The sequence below is a fragment of the Sminthopsis crassicaudata genome, chromosome 4 (assembly GCF_048593235.1).
Source record: "Sminthopsis crassicaudata isolate SCR6 chromosome 4, ASM4859323v1, whole genome shotgun sequence".
Lineage (NCBI taxonomy): Eukaryota > Metazoa > Chordata > Mammalia > Dasyuromorphia > Dasyuridae > Sminthopsis > Sminthopsis crassicaudata.
Window position 1 is genome coordinate 336618188 of NC_133620.1, and position 18411 is coordinate 336636598.

At 47.2% G+C, this 18411-nt stretch overlaps 1 protein-coding gene across 5 annotated transcripts in view; it reads left to right on the forward strand.

Annotated features, from left to right (window-relative positions):
• The window catches only part of UNK (unk zinc finger), a 38932-nt gene that overhangs the window by 18351 nt on the left and 2170 nt on the right, over window positions 1–18411 (forward strand). For 2 of the 5 annotated variants that reach the window (XM_074265161.1, XM_074265162.1), the window contains exons 3-17: window positions 1220–1362; window positions 3665–3874; window positions 4661–4837; window positions 5071–5201; window positions 5796–5931; window positions 7639–7756; window positions 10453–10537; window positions 11012–11154; window positions 11701–11901; window positions 13190–13255; window positions 13628–13802; window positions 14474–14575; window positions 15115–15303; window positions 16838–17022; window positions 17262–17519. In XM_074265161.1, coding sequence (XP_074121262.1) covers window positions 1346–1362; window positions 3665–3874; window positions 4661–4837; window positions 5071–5201; window positions 5796–5931; window positions 7639–7756; window positions 10453–10537; window positions 11012–11154; window positions 11701–11901; window positions 13190–13255; window positions 13628–13802; window positions 14474–14575; window positions 15115–15303; window positions 16838–17022; window positions 17262–17519 — 2193 coding nt within the window. In that variant the 5' untranslated portion in view covers window positions 1220–1345. The remainder of the gene's footprint in view (window positions 1–1219; window positions 1363–3664; window positions 3875–4660; window positions 4838–5070; window positions 5202–5795; window positions 5932–7638; window positions 7757–10452; window positions 10538–11011; window positions 11155–11700; window positions 11902–13189; window positions 13256–13627; window positions 13803–14473; window positions 14576–15114; window positions 15304–16837; window positions 17023–17261; window positions 17520–18411) is intronic. The other 3 variants (XM_074265158.1, XM_074265159.1, XM_074265160.1) reach the window with 3 other exon arrangements.

Here is an 18411-nt window from a genome sequence, read left to right on the forward strand (position 1 = left end):
AGGTGATAAGATAGAGAATAGGACTAGGGATTAGAGTAATAACTTCAGTGTATAAGATCCTGGGAGTGGAACAGTTTTTGCCAGTGAATTTATTGCTCTACCAGTACAAGAATTACTAATTGCCTCAATTTCCTCAATTGTAAAATGAGGAGATTGAACTCAGTGGACTGTAATATTCCTCATAGCTACAACAAATGCAAGAGAATATAGGGAAACTGATTCTAGAAAGTAGTTTAGACTTGCATGTAGTTTACTTTTAAAATGAGATTATGTTAAGGCCAAGAATAGGTATTTCTGAAACTAGTTTTTGCCTCCAACCTTGACATTTAATTCTCATTTACAAAATGTGGTCCATACCTTCCTCTTGGTACTTATAGGGTGTAAGAAATTTAAAAAATACTTTCTAGTAAGCAATCATGCAACATGTTTTTAGAAGGAAATTAATGAGCTAGAGTTGATCCAGACTAAGGCAGTCATTTTATTTATTTTATTTTTATTTTTTTAATTTTTATTTTTTATGCACGGGTAACTTTACAGCATTGACAATTGCCAAACCTTTTGTTCCAATTTTTCCCCTCCTTCCCCCCCCCCCCATGGCAGGTTGACCAATACATGTTAAATATGCTAAAGTATAAATTAAGTACAATATATGTATACTTGTCCAAACAGTTGTTTTGCTATACAAAAAGAATAGGACTTTGAGATAGGGTACAATTAGCCTGTGAAGGAAATAAATATTCAGGTGTACAAAAATAGAGGGATTGGGAATTCTATGTAGTGGTTCATAGTCATCTCCCAGAGTTCTTTCACTGAGTGTAGTTGGTTCAGTTCCTTACTGCTCTGTTGTAACTGATCTGGTTCATCTCATTGTTGAAGAGGGCCAGGTCCATCAGAATTGATCATCATATAGTATTATTGTTGAAGTATATCATGATCTCCTGGTCCTGCTCATTTCACTCAGCATCAGTTCATGTAAGTCTTTCCAGCCCTTTCTGAAATCATCCTGCTGGTCATCTCTTACAGAACAATAATATTCCATAATATTTATATACCACACTTTATTCAGCCATTCTCCAATTGATGGGCATCCACATAGTTTCCAGTTTCTGGCCACTACAAAGAGGGCTGCAAAGCAGTCAGTTTAATCAGGTTCTTGAAAGTGTCCTGAGTATTGATTATATAAATTGAGGATTTTTTTTTTTTTTTTTTTTGCCTAAAGGAGACTTGTGTGGAAGAAAAACTGACACCTAGAAGACTGATTAGCTTTACTCTGCAGAAGACCGACCTAAGGGAAGCATATATAGACTGAATATAAGGAACTTCCTAATAATTAGGTCAAAATTAAATGGCCTTTTCTAGGAGGTGAATACCATTTCCCTGAAGGTTTTCAACCAGAGGATGAATGATTATTTGTTGCCAGTGTTGTAGTTGTGGATTCATGCTTCAGGTTCTGATTGGACCAGATGATTTTATGAAAAGTTCCAAACCTCAGAGCTGGTGTGGTTTTGCCACATGGGTCATGTTCTCAAGCTGGGTCCAGTGTCTTCATCAAGGGCTAATTTTCAGCTTCTTTGTGAGTTCCCAAGATAATCAAAACAGAGAAGTCTAGGTTGCTGTTTTCCACGTCATCTTCTAAAGTAGACTTTCATTTTTCCTGAAGGTCTTTTTTCCCACAAAACTTCTAAGAGAAGAGACAGTGGTATGGAGAGCACAGTGGAAGCAATTTAGCCCCAGCTTTCCTTAGCTAGCTGTAGGACTTCTCCCTAAGTTAAAGGGTTAGGATGTGCAATTTCTAAGCTCTCCAGGTAAGACTCAATGCTCTCTCAACCTTTTCCCCCCTGGAACTTTTCATGAGAGTCTAGTGCTCTATAAGGCCTAGTGAGGAGAAGGGAAACCAAAAGTTTTTGACTGTCATTGTTATTAAGAGCTTTTATCATGCTATGACTACTGTGCTGTACATATGGTACTGTGCTAAGAGAATCCCTCAGCCCTCTAGGAGGCTGTTCCCTCAAGGAGCTTATGATCTAAGGTCCCGATGTGGACTCACATTTGCTGGATATACTGTCAGCAAAGTAAAAACATCACCCATAAATAGACTAGGTGTTCCTCTTCTCTGTGGGTCTAAGTGTGCTTGAGGGAGATTGTTGAAAGGATGACATCAAAAAGAGAAATTGCATCACTAGGGTGAAGAATTAAGACAGGAACAAGCCGATACTTCCTAACTCAGGGGCAGCAGTAAGTGGGGCAGGTGTCTAAATGAAAAGTGGGAGGAGGCTTAAAAAGAAAAGGCTGGTGACGAGTGTCACCAATATCCAAGTACCTGAATAGTTATATGAGATTGATTGATGCCAGCAAGGAGAGCATACCCTCCCTGTTCAAGAGGGAAGTTAAACAAAGCAGTCAGATGTGAAACTTTCCTCCTACAGGCCACTTACCTGGATAATCACCTGTCTTTTATATCTCTTCAGGGAGTCCTGCCAGGCAAGCCTGTTATTAATAGCACTTAGTAGTCCAAAGGAAGGGCACATACTCTGTGGTCACAGCTCCTCCTAGTCTTTCTGGAGACCAGAAACGGTTTCCCTTCAGAAGCCTTTGACTCTTTGTTCTCCTTTGTCTGGAAAAGTCAGGAGCAGATCTAAGTCTCTTTTCTCTGCCATGGGGTCCTTACATTTCATGCTAGGACTGAAAATGGGGCAGGGGTTGGGAGCCTTTGGAATAGGCAGAGTTTGGGAGTGGTTAAACATCCCAGAAAGACAGGGAAAGGACCACATTCAGGCATTGTCACAGCATGCTCATAAATTATACTTTGAAATACTAATGAGACCAAGCAGCTCACCCTGTTTCTCCATTCATGTACAGGGAAATCAGGTAAGAGTCTATCTCCTTCATTCTGTGGAATTACTCAGATATCAGGCCTAGAGTTTGAGGCACCTGAGCTCAGCCTGAGTTCCTGGCTCGAGGCTCTTTTGTAATTCTAACATCCTTCTGGACCCTAGGATCAATTTCTTTGGTGGGACATTAGCAGCTTTAAATTATTCCTTCCCTGTTTCATGTCAGGGAATATTGATAGTCAGGACATTGGCCTAGTTAAAATCAGTCTGGCTGGTCTGAGTCTGCTGCTGGGAAAACTAGCCCATGGCTGCTGGAACAACAAGTGGAGAAAGCCCTGGTGAGAAGGTCCAGCCTTGCCTCAGATAATTATAAGTTGTGTGATCCTAGACAAGTCATTTAACTTCTTTCTCACCCTATTTCACCAGCTATAAAATGGGGGAGAATGCTTATCTTAAAGGGTTGTTGTATCAAATGAGATATTATGTGTAAAGTACTTGGCAAAATCTTTAACTGTTAATTATAACAATAATATAATTTATTATTCCCTCTGACTCAAGGAGAGGATTTATTCTGTGTCCCTCCAAGTCTCAGGACCTTGGAATTCTGGCAAGATGTCCAGGACAGAGGTTTGAACATGGACCTCTGACTCTTTCTTGTGTCCCAGCATGGCTGAAGCCAGAGATTGAAAACTTCCAGGAGTTTAATATTTGATTCTTAAATGTAAAATAGAGCTTAATTTGGGGACAGAGAGAGCATAAGAGGCTAAAGCCTATGGGTCTCCATCCCCCAAACACTCTCCCCTTCCTCCACCTTTTGTGTGCCTTCTCTTCAGGTACCTAAAGGAGTTTCGAACAGAACAGTGCCCGCTCTTTGTGCAACACAAATGTACGCAGCACCGGCCCTACACCTGCTTCCACTGGCACTTTGTTAACCAGCGCCGCCGTAGGTCCATCCGCCGCCGAGACGGTACCTTCAACTATAGCCCTGATATCTACTGCACCAAGTATGATGAGACCACAGGCCTGTGTCCAGAAGGAGATGAGTAAGTGTCCTTTTTCACTTTGGGAATGGCTTATAAAGGAGCCACACTCCAACAAGAAATTGTGTTCAGATGTTCCCAAAGCTGACCAGGAGGCCCCTGGGATAGCAGGCTGAGGAGCAACATTTCTAAGATCATTCGACTATTGCTGCTCTTTCCTGCTGGGAAGAGGACCATTGTCTTTACAGGGCTCTTGCTTTGACTTTACTCTTCTTCTCTCATCCCCTAGGCCAGGGTAGTGGGACTTGCTGAGCAGGCTGAAAGGCACCAAGGTTATCCTTGTTTTCATTATCATCATTATCCCAAAGCATTTACTGTACATTTGATGGTATGTGGCAAGAAGCTGGGGACCAGAAAAGAGAGTTTTATTGCCTCTGCCCTCAGGAAACTCATATTCTGAGACAGATTAATTTAGATAGTAGTATAAAAAAAACAGAACAGCCAAATAGAAACCATGAATCGGATTAAACTGAGGCAGGAACTTAGTTGTGCTCCCTTTCTATTTTTTGATTTTCAATTATTTTACAAAACTCAGGAAGCAAGGCTGAGCATTATCACCAAGCAAAGGAGTGGAAAAGCAACAGGTTGATTTGTGAAAAAGAATCCTGGGCTGAGGAAGTACTAAGGATAAGTCTAATTTCTGCAACATTCTATTGTGGAATCATAGGGGAAAATGACTTAATCTCTCTGGATCACTGGGACACTTGGAGAGTTTAAGAGAAGGGATCTGATACACTAGGGCATGCATAGTCTGGTAGAAGCAGGCAACATGTTCTCCTTTGTTTTCAGGTGCCCGTTCCTGCATAGAACCACAGGGGACACTGAGCGGCGGTACCACCTACGCTACTACAAAACTGGAATCTGCATCCATGAGACTGATTCTAAAGGAAATTGTACCAAAAATGGCCTGCACTGCGCCTTTGCTCACGGGCCGCATGACCTCCGCTCTCCTGTCTATGACATCAGGTGGGCCAAGCACAGGGCTGGGCTGAATTGAGCCAGCAGGGGTGGGCAGGGAGGAAACTCTGAAGAAGCTGGGGGCCTTCCTACAGGGGAGGCCAAATGGCGGGAGAGGGAGAAGCAGGGGGCAGACACGGTCACTCATTGGATGTCCCCCTGCGGTGACTATGTTCTCATCTGGTTTTGCAACATCTCATGCTCAACACTCCTCCCATGTCTTCTCTGTGTTCTCTTCCAAGGGAGCTCCAGGCTATGGAGGCTTTACAGAACGGTCAGACTGCATCTGAGGGGAGTATCGAGGGTCAGTCAGCAGTGGCCGCAAGCCACGCCATGATAGAGAAAATCCTCAGTGAGGAGCCGCGGTGGCAAGGTAAGGGCCAAAGAGCCAAGCTCCGTCTGTCTGTGGCCTTCCCTCCCGGTTGTGAACTCCTCCCAGTGCATGCAGACCTGGCCACAGCCACATCTGTGTCTCCACACAGGCCATTTCCCGTCCAGAGTGTCTCCCCCGCCTCCTCTCTCTGCCAGGGCGCTCCCCTCCCCACTGTTACTTGGAGCTCACCTCGGGGGACCCTGGCTGGTCTCATCCACTCCGATGGCTGCTTGGATTGCCTGGTGTGTGGATGGGCATGAGACAAACACATATTTGGCTCTGTCCACATAAGTGACAGTCTTTTACATGTTTCTCCTGTGTGTTTCCTTGTGTCTTGTCTCCTTCTTGAAGCTCTACACTCCTCCCAGGCAGGCCCCCCAGCAGGGGCACGACTTCACAGACAGTAAGAGATTGTCCAGTGGTCTGCGCTTCTCACAGCAGTCTCAGGGAGTAGGGACTGCAGTGCTGAGCCCTCGGACACTGCGCTAGGCGCCTCTGAGGAGACTCTCCCACCCTTTCCACTGCAGCTGCTAGTGTGAGACTTTTGACCCGGTCCCCATGGTTGACTGAGCCCCGCCCTCTGTTCCTTTGCAGACACAACCTATGTCTTAGGGAATTACAAGACTGAGCAGTGCAAGAAGCCTCCTCGGCTCTGTCGCCAGGGATACGCCTGCCCGTACTACCATAACAGCAAAGACAGACGGCGGAGCCCCAGGAAACATAAATACAGGTCTCGCCATCTAGGGAGAACCCCAGCAGGGGCTGGCTAAGCTGAGCTGCCGAGACTGCTGCTGTCTCCTCTGTGGGGGGGGGGCCTTGGGGAGCACCAAGCCGAGGGCAGACCAGCAGGGACCTGGAGCCAGGAGCAAGCAAGATTGGGAAAGGCTCCCATGGACAGGGATGCCTCAGTGGGGAGGAACTTTCAGTGGCGAGCTAGGCAGACCACATGCTAGCTCTCCCCATGAAGAGAAGACTGGGCTTGGATGCAGAAGGCAGGATATTCCTGGGTAAAGCGGTGGTAGGGCAGGGGGCCTTTACTATAGAATATGCACTGCCCTGAAGGAAGTGACCCAGCTGCAGGAGAAAGAAGTGGAAGGATCATCCCTATCTGTGCTATAAGGGGATTGCTGAGCTCCTCTGTCATCTTTCTTTACTGTCTCTTCTAAGCTGTTCTGCTTTCTTAGGCCCAGGATGCAACTAGCTTGGAGAACATTTCTTATCTCTTTGCATTTAACACCATCTTTCTCAGTGATAATGTTATTGTGCATATCCCAAAATGAATAGTTCTGTGTTTTTTTTTTTTAATTTAATTTTCAAAAGCTTATTTTCTTATTGTCTGATTTTAAGCCCACTGTAAAGAAAAACCCCAGATGGGAAAGAATCTATAAAAGCAACTTTATCTGCTCTCCCTATCTGGAATTTCACCTTTATGTCAACTCGAGTCTCCTTTCTTTCTGATCTCCCCATAGTTATCCTGAGCCTAAATGTGGACAAACTCTTTTTTTCCCCTTTAGTTTAGCCAAGCCAAAGTTGAGTTGTTTTTTTTTAATGAACTGGGTAACACAGTAAATATGACCCACTAAATATAATGTGACCACAGATTGTCTTGGCCAGCACAGTTTACAGAGCACTGAGGTCTTGTTCCTATTCCTCCCATTCTCCTGAACTGAGGAACGTTTATTGAAGAAGTTATTTCTCTGTGTGACTCCACAGATTCCATTTCTTAACGTCAGGCCAAGTTGTACTAAGCATGAAGTAACCATCTGTCCTGGAAGTCATATCTCATGTTTAGTGTGTTTCCCTCTGCCTGGGCCAGTTCATCCTAAAGGATATTTACTCACTAGTCAGCTGTAATAATCTGGGCTAAATCTCATTGATCTTGCCCCAGCTCCCCTCATAGCAGAATGGCCTCTTGGAACCTGCTCATATGATTTGTTTTACTGCTTTATCCTTAATGGGTCACCTTCCTCCCTCCCTTCCTTTAATTACTTGATCCTTTGTACCCTGAGCCTCATTGTTGGACCCATTTTCCCCCAACTTAGATGACTAATTGCTTTTTTCCCCAGCTTTACTCTACTAACTTGCTCATTAGCTCTCCAGGGGAGTAGTTTTCCAAAAAGCCTTTTGTAATTTTTCAGCATCTTAAATTTCTTAAGCATATAAGAATAACAGACTTTTCCACTGACAATAAAAGCAAAAAGGTAGTTCTCATGTAAACACATAGGTTTTTTTCTGTGGGCCTGTGAACCCCTGTTCCTTTGCATGATTCCTTTTAAAGTGGGACAAAGGAGGCCAAATTATGAGTGAGTTTCCTAGATTATCACACCCTTTCCTCTCTGTTACCACTCTTTACATGAGCACATGTTTGTGCATACTCACATACATCCCCCCAAAGAGAGGCTCATTTGTCCCCTCTGTCTCCTTCTCGTTGGCCCAGGTCCTCCCCTTGCCCAAGTGTGAAACACGGGGATGAGTGGGGCGACCCTGGCAAATGTGAAAATGGAGATGCCTGCCAGTACTGTCATACTCGAACGGAGCAACAGTTCCACCCGGAGGTACGAGGGCAGCACATCTCCCTCCCTTTCTCCCTCCTAGGACCTTCCTTGCTGGTTTTAGGGAGGGTTCTGTGGGATCTCAAAGCCAGGATACTTTGGTGGGGAGAAATATATGGTTTGGGATACCATAAAATGTCCTTCTTGGGCTATATTTTTCTCTAATTTAAATACATAAAACTCCTTGTTTTCATCATCATCACTGTTCATATCCCAAAACCTTTATTGAGCTTTTGATGATTGCACAGCATGGGGCTGGGTACCATAAAGAGAGACAAATACTGCTCCTGTCCCCCCAGGAAACTTACATTCTAAGGCTGACATACTGACTCAGGTAAGCAGGTAACTAAAGGACCTTTAGAGAGTGAAATAAAAATTCTGAACCATCATAAATTAGGCAGTGAAAGATCACACATCTCAAAAAGAATGGTATTTTGACATAAAAGGAAATACAAGATTTGAGTTAAAGATTGGGGAGATGTTTCCATCATTTGTCTCAGTCTTGAATTATTCAGAAGAATTTTCTGTGCTAATCAAAAGACTGGCTAAATTAATTTTAATTGTTCACTTGACCTGTGTGAACAAAGTGATTTTTCTCTTGTACAAGATGTATAAAAGTGGGCTGGATAGTCTTCACTAAGTTGGATATTAAATTCATTAAGCCCCAAGCCCTAACAAGCTGTGTTGAATGTATGGGATGAGTAGTTTCCTAAGAAGAGCTGGGGAAGATCACAATGCTCCTTCCTGGACTCTATTCTCTTCCACCAGAGAAGATGAAAATATGAAATATGAAATTTGCCTTTCAAAAAAGATGAGAATGATAGTAGTTGATGCTTTAAGTGGCAGAATTGGGATTGTTAAAAAGAATGTGACTGAAATCATGGCTGAATTTGATTAGATACAACTTAATAGGGATAAATGTAAAGTCTTAACTGAAGCTTAAATATGGGGAAAGCCTTGGCAGACAAAAGTTCATATGAAAAAGACCTTTGGGATTCACTGTCTCAGAAGCTTGATGTGAGAGCCAACATGGTAGCCAGAAAAGTCATTGCAGTTTTAGACTTCAAATAGGAAAGGTTTATATCCAGCTCAGCATTATGATCCCCATAGTATTCCCATATTATCTGCGATATTGTTTTCAATCTGTAGTACCACCTCATGTCTATCAGATTGGCTAACATGACAGATAAGGAAAATGAGAAATGTTAAAGGAGATGTGGGAAAACTGGGACACTTGCATTATTAGTAGAGTTGTGAACTAATTAAGCATTCATGGGAACAATATGAAGGTTTGCTCAAAGGGCTATAAAACCATGCATATCTTTTGATCCAGCAATATCACTACTAGATCTGGATCCCAAAGAGATTTAAAAAAAGGTGGGGGATAGAATATTGTTTTGAGTTTTAAGTAACATGTTTAGAAAAGACATAGAAAAGTTGTCAAGGGAAAGTAACCAGGTTGTTGAAGAGATTTAGAAACTACCATTACTGGGATCTAGAGATCTTGTAATGTAATTAAGGGAATGGGGTAGAATGTGTGGTGGGGGTGTATGTGAGGTAGACATTTAGCCTTGAGAAGAAAGAAGTGAAGCATAGTAACTACCTTTAGATATTTAAAGGAATAGAGAAGACTTATTTAGCTTGGGAAAAGTTGATAACAATAGACAGAAGTTTCAGTGGGACAGACTGAGATCTGTTATAATGAAGTCTCCTAAGTAATCAGTGCTGTCTACAAGTGCATCCTGCTCTGTGGGCTGGAGAGTTGCCTGTGACAAAAGATCCATGACAGAAGGACTCCATGACCTTCGTCATGAATGCTGCAGGTTCTAACTGGACTCTTACTTCTGAGGTCCTTTCTAACCATGAAGTGTGATGATTTTGCTTCCTACTTCAGAGGAATTGTTCTATCAGAATGACAGAGCCAGAGCCAACCTTTGGGAATTGTCAAGTTAGCGACCTTGCTGCAACCAGATACAGAAGAAGAGTTCAGGAGTCAGTCTTTTGGACTAAGCTGGGGGGACCCCATCCTCTCCCCTCAGGCATGCTGTCCTGAGAGACCATTTCAGGCAGTGGGGATAATGTGGACTGCTCTGTGGTTCTTAAGCTGTGTTTGTTAGAAGTGAAATTAGACATAGCAGAAGACACCTTTAGGAAGTACAGGAGAGACAGAAAGGTTGAGAAAGAGAAGAGAGAAAGATAGTGGTTCTCAAGCCTAGTAAGGCAAGGCTTGCACAGGAGTTTGACCCCTGGCCTGATTGTCTGGGAGACCAGAGTGGACAGAATGTGAGGTCCATCTCTCCCTTGTTCCACCCTTGCCCAGATTTCTCTCTCTCTTTCTCTCTCTGTCTTTGTCTCTCTCTCTCTATCTCTGTCTCTCTCTCTGTCTCTGTCTGTCTCTCTCTCTCTCTCTCTCTTCCTCCCTTCCTCCCCTCCCTTTGGGTCTCTCTCTTTCTGTTTCTTTGTTTCTCCCTCTGTCTCTGTTTCTCCCCTCCCTCCCTCCTTTTCTCTCTCTCTCACACCCTCCCTCTTCCCACTCCCTCCTTCTCTCTCTCTCTCTGTTTCTGTGTCTCTCTCTGTGTCTCTGTCTGTCTCTGTTTCTCCCATCCCCCTTCCCCTTCTTCCCTCTCTCTCACACCCCCCTTCTCCCCACTCCCTTCCTTCCCAGAGTCCTAACTCTGTTTTCATTTGACTTTCTCTAGATCTACAAGTCTACCAAGTGTAACGACATGCAGCAGTCGGGCAGTTGTCCCCGAGGTCCTTTCTGCGCCTTTGCCCATGTTGAACGTATGCTATGCCAACTATTTCTTGCTCCTCCCTCCCTGCCCCCTCCTCCTTTCACTGCAGACTCTACAGCCAGGGAAATGGACCCTGCAGGCTCTGCTTGAGTTGGCTTAGGGCTGCTGGGAGCCCCTGGGCTTCTGCATGCTCAGACTTAGCTAGCCCAAGCTGGACAAGGGTCATGCCACCCCAGCAGACAAAGAACCCTGGCTTGTTAGCCAGTGGGGGTCAGGGTGGGATCTTCTCCCCAAGGAGAGCAAAGCCACTCAGCAATGAAACCCCTCCCCATTGGAGGTTTCTCCCAGGCGGCCTTCCTGTTGGAGCCCTTCTCTCTTCCTCGTTCCCAGCCATAGGTATAGAACTGGGTAGAGATGTAGCCTCCACGAATTGAGGGTTGGGATGGAGATTCCATCATCCCTCCACAGAGAGCCTCTGCATGGGAGGTCTGGGTAACACTTGTGTCCCTCACATCTCTTACAGAACCCCCCCTTGGTGATGACTTTCAGTCTTCTTCAGCTGTGCCCAGCCCCACCCAGGCTGGCACCGTGATGTACATGCCATCAGCAGCAGGGGACTCGGTGCCCGTGAGCCCCTCCAGCCCTCATGCCCCAGACCTTAGTAACGTATGTGCCATGGCTTGAGGAATAGGGAGAATGGGGAGAGGGAGATTGGAAGGGATACTAGTATCTCATAACAATTGAAAAATGGAATTAGGATTTTAACTTCCCTTGATGAGCTTGAAGGGAGGGAAGGAGAGATGGATGTGGCTGATACAAACCTAACAAATGGTATTGGCAGCCCCCCACTCCCAACTCCAAACCCAAGTTCTTTTGTTTTGACAGTTCATTTCACTGCCCCCGAGTCTGCCTCCTCTCTACATCTCCACATCACAGGGCTTGCATCTATCTTAGATGACCATCTCCTCTTCCAGCTTCTGTCTTGAATAGGCTTTGTGTCAGGACTCAGATGTAGTGGAACGAACCATCTCATCAAACAAAAACACGCTGTCTTGGGATTGGAAGGGACTGTTCTGGGCAAAGGAAGAAACTCTCCACCCTTCCCACCTAGAAGACCCATATGACTTTCTCCTCCTATGCAGGGGCCCCTTGCTTTAGTTATCGTCATGTCCAGATGACCTGCTCCTTACCCTTCTCTTCTTTTCCCTATAGATTCTTTGTAGGAATAGCAGTCTGGGTAGTCCGTCTAACCTCTGTGGCTCCCCCCCGGGCACGATCCGGAAGCCACAAAACCTAGAAGGCATCAGCTTCCCTGGGGAGGCAAGCCCAGCGCCCGGCAGTTACAAGAAGGCCCCTGGCTTTGAGAGGGAGGACCAAGTTGGAGCTGAATATCTGAAAAGCTTCAAGTGCCAGGTAAGGACTAGGGGCAGAAGGACAGTGCCTGATAGTTATCAAGAGAATTGCTCTCTTATGCAGAGGACGGTGGCTGGAAACTGAATTGTTTAAAACTGAGTATGTGTTCTTCAGCTCTGTGTAAATCCAGCATGCATTTTATAATCATTGAAGCACTCTGTGCGTGTCCTCTGCTGGACACAGAGAGATAGGTAAATAAGATAGCATCTCTTCCCTTGAGGAGTTGAGGATCTAGTAGAGGAAGGGAAGAGACACGTGGATAAATTCAAAAATAGAATCAGGCCTATGTGAGAGAAAATGAAGGAAAACCAGTCCCAGCTGGAGGAAGTAAGAAAAGCGACAAGAAGGAGGTGATCCTTGAGTTGGGTCTTGAAGAACGGGTAGGATTTCAGGAGGCACATATATTTGGGGATGGAGGAGGAATTAGGGAGAAGAAAGATAAGGTATCTTCCAAACATAAGAAACCGAAAGATCAAAAAAACAAATCTAGAGTATAAAGTCATACAGAGGCATGTCCAGGAGGAGCCTGAAAGCGGGTAGCATTGCTCTAGCATTGAAGCTGCCATGTTAGCTTGGTTCCAGCAGTTCCAGTGGCCTCCTGGCGGGCTTTTTGCTTTCAGTTTCCTTCATGACTTAACATGCCAGATTCACATTCCTGCCTCACAGGTTTTAACTGTGCCTTGTCACTTCTCAGAAACTCTCCAGTGTTCCTCATTGCCTATCAAATAAAAACCAAATGCCACTTCCTAACATTGAGGGCCTTTCAACATCTAGTTTCAGTCTATCTTACCAGTCTTAGCTGATATTCCTGCGTTTCAAGACTCCTGCCAAACTGGATTATTCCTAGATCTCCTCCCAACCTTTCCAGTCTCTGTGCTTTGTATTATCCAAACTCATCTATTCCCTGACTACTTTGATAGTCATGATCTCATTTGATTCTCAAAACCTGTGAGATCAATAGGGAAGATATTATGATCATTTAATTTTTTAAAATAAGCAGTTTAATGTTAACTTCAACCAATAAAAACCCAATCCAATTTACATATATATATATATACATATAAAACAACAAACAAAAACCTTCCACATATAGATAACAAGTTTGTTACTCCCTCTGGTGTCCTCTTTCATTGCATTATCCTCATTTTAGACTAAGGTACCTGGGACTCCTAGAGGTAAGTAATTTCCCCAAGATCACCAGACTAACATATGGTAAGTCTGTGGATATTGGAATATGTGTCATTGTCTTGGCTCATTGTCTTCACCATTGCTTTTTTCCTCCCAATAGGCCAAAATAAAGGCCCATTCTTTGGAACATAGGAGCCAGGAGCAGCCGCTGATGCAGCCCAAACAGGTAACACCCGTCTTCCAGCCAGATTATTTCCCAACAGTAGAGAATGAAAAATGAGGAAGCAGGGTCAAGGGCAGGTGTAAGTTTCTGTCATGTGACCTAAAGACCCAAGTTTAGATGAAAGAATGGGAAGGAGAGGTCACACCCCTCACCTTTATACCTTGCTCTTGACCCATTGTCAACTGGAATTATCTAAGGGATCAAGATCTTTGCAGCCTCCATATTGATGCTCATTAATCTTGAGGAGACAAGAGCCTGTCCAGGATCTGGGAAGTGGCCAGAGGACAAAGGAGTTGCTTTTCCCCAGCTCCAGATTGTCAAGCGGTGTGCACTTTCTATCTTCGACTTCTCTTCAATTCCTCTCTTTCCTTGCAGGACATACTGGGTATCCTCCCGGTGGGCAGCCCCCTGACATCCAGCATCTCTTCTAGTATCACTTCCAGCTTGGCAGCCACCCCACCCAGCCCCGCGGGCCCCAGCAGTGTCCCTGGCATGAATGCAAATGCCCTGCCCTTCTACCCTACTAGTGATACCGTGGAGTCGGTCATAGGTAATGCCTTCTTTTCTGGGACCATGGCTGGGGGGAGGGGGGCTGGATTGGATGGCATCTGGGCTTCTGGGAAGAGATGCACCCGTAGCTTAGTTCTTACTCCTTACCCCAGACCAAGAGAGAGAGCTGGCCGTGGCCTTAGTGCAGACAAACCAGATCCCTCTCGTGTGCTATCATTGTTACTGTTAGTCCCCACTGACAGAGATCATCATTCACCTGTAACTTAGGGCCTTGGAGAGATTAGGTGACTTGTCCTTGTGTTGCAGGTAGGACCAGAGGAAACAGTTAAATCCAGGCCTTCTTTCCTGCGTTGCAGGAAAATTATTATGGAAAGAATGTTGATGTTGATATTCCACATCTCTATGGGGCTCATGAGGGTTAAGTAGCCCTTTGCTCACGGTGGTCCAATGCAGCAGGCAGTATGGCTATCTCCCGGGTTTGTGGGCAGCTTCCCCTAGGAGACTCTCAGTGCTGGGCTCTTCGTGTTTCCCCGGCTCAGCCCTCCAGGAGCTCAAAGGGAAGCTCGATAATGGGTAAGATCAGGCAGCAAAGAGCCCCTAGTGTCGCAGCTCAGCGGTCAGCGCCAGGACCGGAGGTGGCGGGGCCAAGAATGGCTGCGCCCCAAAGATGGCAGCAGGACCACATGCAATCTGAGTCACTCTGTCCAACAGAGTCTGCCCTTGATGACTTGGACCTGAATGAGTTTGGAGTAGCTGCCCTGGAAAAGTCATTCGACAACAGCACAGTGCCTCACCCAGGTGGCATCATGATTGGTACTTGGGAAATAAATCTCTACAAGGGGCAGGGGAGTGCCGGCTGGCGCCAGGCCACTGAACATGTGCTGACCATCGGAGAGCAGGGATGAGCCCTGGGCCAGGCGGGGCCTCCCCACCGGGCAGTGGGGCATATGCCCCCGAGCCTGGGAGGACACATATAGCTGTGCTCCTCTCCGTCAGGCCATTCTTCCCAAACGTCCCCTCTCCAGGGATGTGTCCAAGCCTGCCCTGGGGAGGTTTGTCCCGTCCCTCCACAGGCTGCCTTCCAGCTCTTAAATTCACCTTTCAGCGCACTCTGCTGGGCCCTGGTCTTTCAGAAGTGGGGGAGGGAGGACAGCATCTCTCCACAGGCCTTCCATTGCTCCCTGCCTAGAAGAAATGCCTTAAAGACACTGAGACCTCCCCAAGGGTGGGCATTGCGTCTCCTCCTGGGAGCTCTCCAGCTTCAAGCAGCCCCGGGGTGGGATATGGTGACTCTTTGCCTTTCCTCAGTGTTTCCCCCCACCCCTTTCCCCTTTCCTTGGCCTCTTTTACAGGTGGCAGTTTGTTACAGAGCTCTGCCCCTGTAAATATCCCTGGCTCCCTGGGCAGCTCGGCTTCCTTTCATTCTGCCTCCCCCTCCCCTCCGGTCAGCCTCTCCTCACACTTCCTCCAGCAGCCCCAGGGCCACCTGAGCCAATCAGAAAACACTTTCCTGGGGACATCAGCATCGCATGGATCTTTAGGTAAGAGGGGATAAGGAACAGTTCTCAGGGGTGTCCTGCAGGAAGCCTATAATAAACACTAGAGTTTTCTGCTCATCCCTGTCCTCTGCAGCTTTCCAGTTTAAGACAAGCCTAAGGTGCATAATCAAGACTATAATGAGGACAGAATGAGACTATTTGCACTCTGCTTTCTGGCCCACTGAAAGACTTTTATCCAGGCACTAATCTGCCTACGAGTAGAAAGTCTCATTGCTAGGTAGGCTGCAGAATAACAAATTTTTTCAGCCATGGAAATTCTGGAAGATCATCTAATAAATTACAGAGAGGTTCCTTGGGAAGAGTTCTACCCATACTGATGAAACCAAAATCCACCTCCCCTCCGGACATCAGTTTGCATATGGGTATAACCAATTGTTCTTCCACTCCTACAGGGAGAAATATATTCAGGATCACTCACAGCTAGCTAATGGACTATTCTCCTCCACTGTCAGCCAAAGAGTACATTCTGAGCTTTGAAAGAGCCCAGCATTGGCAAACTAGGACCATATGCAGAGCCACTGGAGATACAGAAAGAGAATGTTTGCCCTCAGGGGGCTAGAGCCCAGATGGAAAGACACACTTGGAAAGACAAGTAATGGCACAAAGCAGCCTGTGCTCCAGGCCCTTGGAGCAGCTCAGACAAAAGAAGGGTCCTAAAGAGAGAACATATTTGCAGTTTGATCCCTATGGTTTGACCTTTCCCTACATGAGTTCTCTATATTTGGGCAGAATCTACTGGCTCATTTGCAGTGAGGTCTATATAAGCACACAAGTGTGTCATTAGAAGGGTAGAAAATAGAGGGAAATCACTAGAATTTGGGGTTTGAATAGAATGCCACTGGGAAGAAAGGTTGTTATAGTGAAAATGTGCTGAATTCTTTTCTCTTCTAGCAATAATACTATATTAAGTTCTCCCTTGAAGGGAGAGAGACAAAAAAGGCCAAAATCCAGTCCTTTCCTTCCCTCATGGACTCTGCATGTACCCTACTAGGTGTTTTCTGCTCTCGGCAGTGAGTGTGTGTCTAGCATCTTCTGCAAGAGCAGAATCCTTCTGTGTGCCGTGGGGAGGGATTTCTTCTCTCATGGGGGGTTTTGGTGGTCTCCTCAAAGTTGGGGATTGTGGCTCTCCAAGCATTCCCCAAGAGTGAGAATTTTGTCTCCCTCACTCCTCACATTATGAAGGCTAAAATGAATTTCCTCATGAGGAAGTTCCCCCACCCAAAAGTAGGGTTATTATTTTCCCTACCACATTTACATCTTCCCAAGAATAGGAGCTCCTGTTCTTACTTCAGTAAGTACTGAAGTAAGAAACTCCTGTTAGAACAGAACGGGTCCCACCCCTAAGTCTGGGAGACCCTGCAAACAGGGACTGTGTGTCTTCCTTCTGAATCCCGGCAGGGTTCAGTAAGATGGCGGGAAGGAGTTAGTCAGTGCCCTTGACTGCTGATGAAGGCCCCCAGGGTGCTCTCCCTGTTTGGCTGGTGAGAGAGCTGCAAGACACCCTCTCCTTCTACAGCAGGTTTAAATGGAATGAACAGCAGTATCTGGGAGCATTTTGCCTCTGGGAACTTCTCCCCAGGCACCTCGCCAGCATTTCTGTCTGGCCCGGGAGCTGCTGAGCTAGCCAGACTGCGACAGGAGCTGGAGGAGGCCAACGGAACCATCAAGCAGTGGGAGGAGTCATGGAAGCAGGCCAAGCAGGTACGGGCAGCTCCTGGCCCCCTCTGTCCCAGGGACACCCGGGAGCCCCCTTTGGTCCCATGGCCGCTCCCAGCCCTCTGTGCCATCCAGGGGCCGGGCCCTTCTTCTGTGGGCGTCAGCAGCTCCTCCATAATAAGGGGGAGCCAGTGAGTGCGGCCTGTGGCCCAGTAGTGCAGGGAGGACTGCCTGTCCCAGGGCCGTGATGCTCACTGGGCTGGGCTCTGTGCTGCACCCCGCAGGCCTGCGACGCCTGGAAGAAGGAGGCCGAGGAGGCCAGCGAGCGGGCTAGCGCCGCTGGCCTGGAGTGTGAGCTGGCCCGGGAGCAGCGAGACGCCCTGGAGGTGCAGGTGAAGAAGCTGCAGGAAGAGCTGGAGCGCCTGCACTCGGGGCAGGACCCCCAGAGCCTGTGCTCGTTCTCTGACCTGGAGGCCCTTTCGCTCTCCACCTTGTACTCCCTCCAGAAGCAGCTCAGGGCCAACCTGGAGAGAGTGGAGAAGGTAGGGCAGCCCTTGGAGCAGAGTGGGGGCAGGAGAAGCCAGAGGGCAGGAGGGAGCTCAAGGGAACCGTCCCTGCGGCAGAAGCCAGGAGCCTCAGAAACCCTGGCTGGCAGCCTGGCAGCGATGTACCCGCTGACTCGGGCGGGGCTTTGTCAGTCGGCCTCCAGGCCGATGGAGGCTGCCCAGAGCTTGCGATCCTACTCCCCTGAGCCGAGCACCAGCTCCCTGGGGTGCGGTCAGGGAGCGGCAAACAGGACAGAATGACAGCTCTCTCACGTTCACATGAGGCTTATAAAGTGCTTCTCACATCCTGTGAAACATTATTGCCCTCATTCTACAAACAGAAACTGAGCAACAAGAGGCTGTCCCATGCCCGAGGTCACCCCGCTTGTAAGGGTCACAGGCAGGATTTGAACCCATGCCTCCTGACTCCAACCATAGCCTTTATTCATTCTAGTAAGAGCTGGCATTTAGGCGGCCCCTGGAGATTGTCAGAGCCTGCATGGCCCTGCTTCTTGTCCCGGCTGCCTCTGTCCAGCTCCAGAAAAGTGCACGTTTCTTCCCTGAGAGGGAGGTTCTGGCCTGGGAGAGCGCCCATCCCCAGAGCTCAGAACCCATCCCACAGTTGGGCCCCTTGTGGCTCAGGCCCACCCTCCACCAGTCCCATCCCAGGTCCTCGAAGGAGGCTCCAGGCCCCTCCTCGGGGACTGTGGCCGGCCTCCTCAGCTGGATTCCTTCATCACAAAGACACACTATTCTCAGGGTATCCTGGCAAAAAGGGGGGCAAAAGACAAGGCACCCAAAGTCAGGGCTGAAACGCCGTGCCTCGGGAAGTCTCCCCTCCAGGACCTCTACTCTGAGCTCCTGGTCCTGGGCACACCGAGCTGGCAGG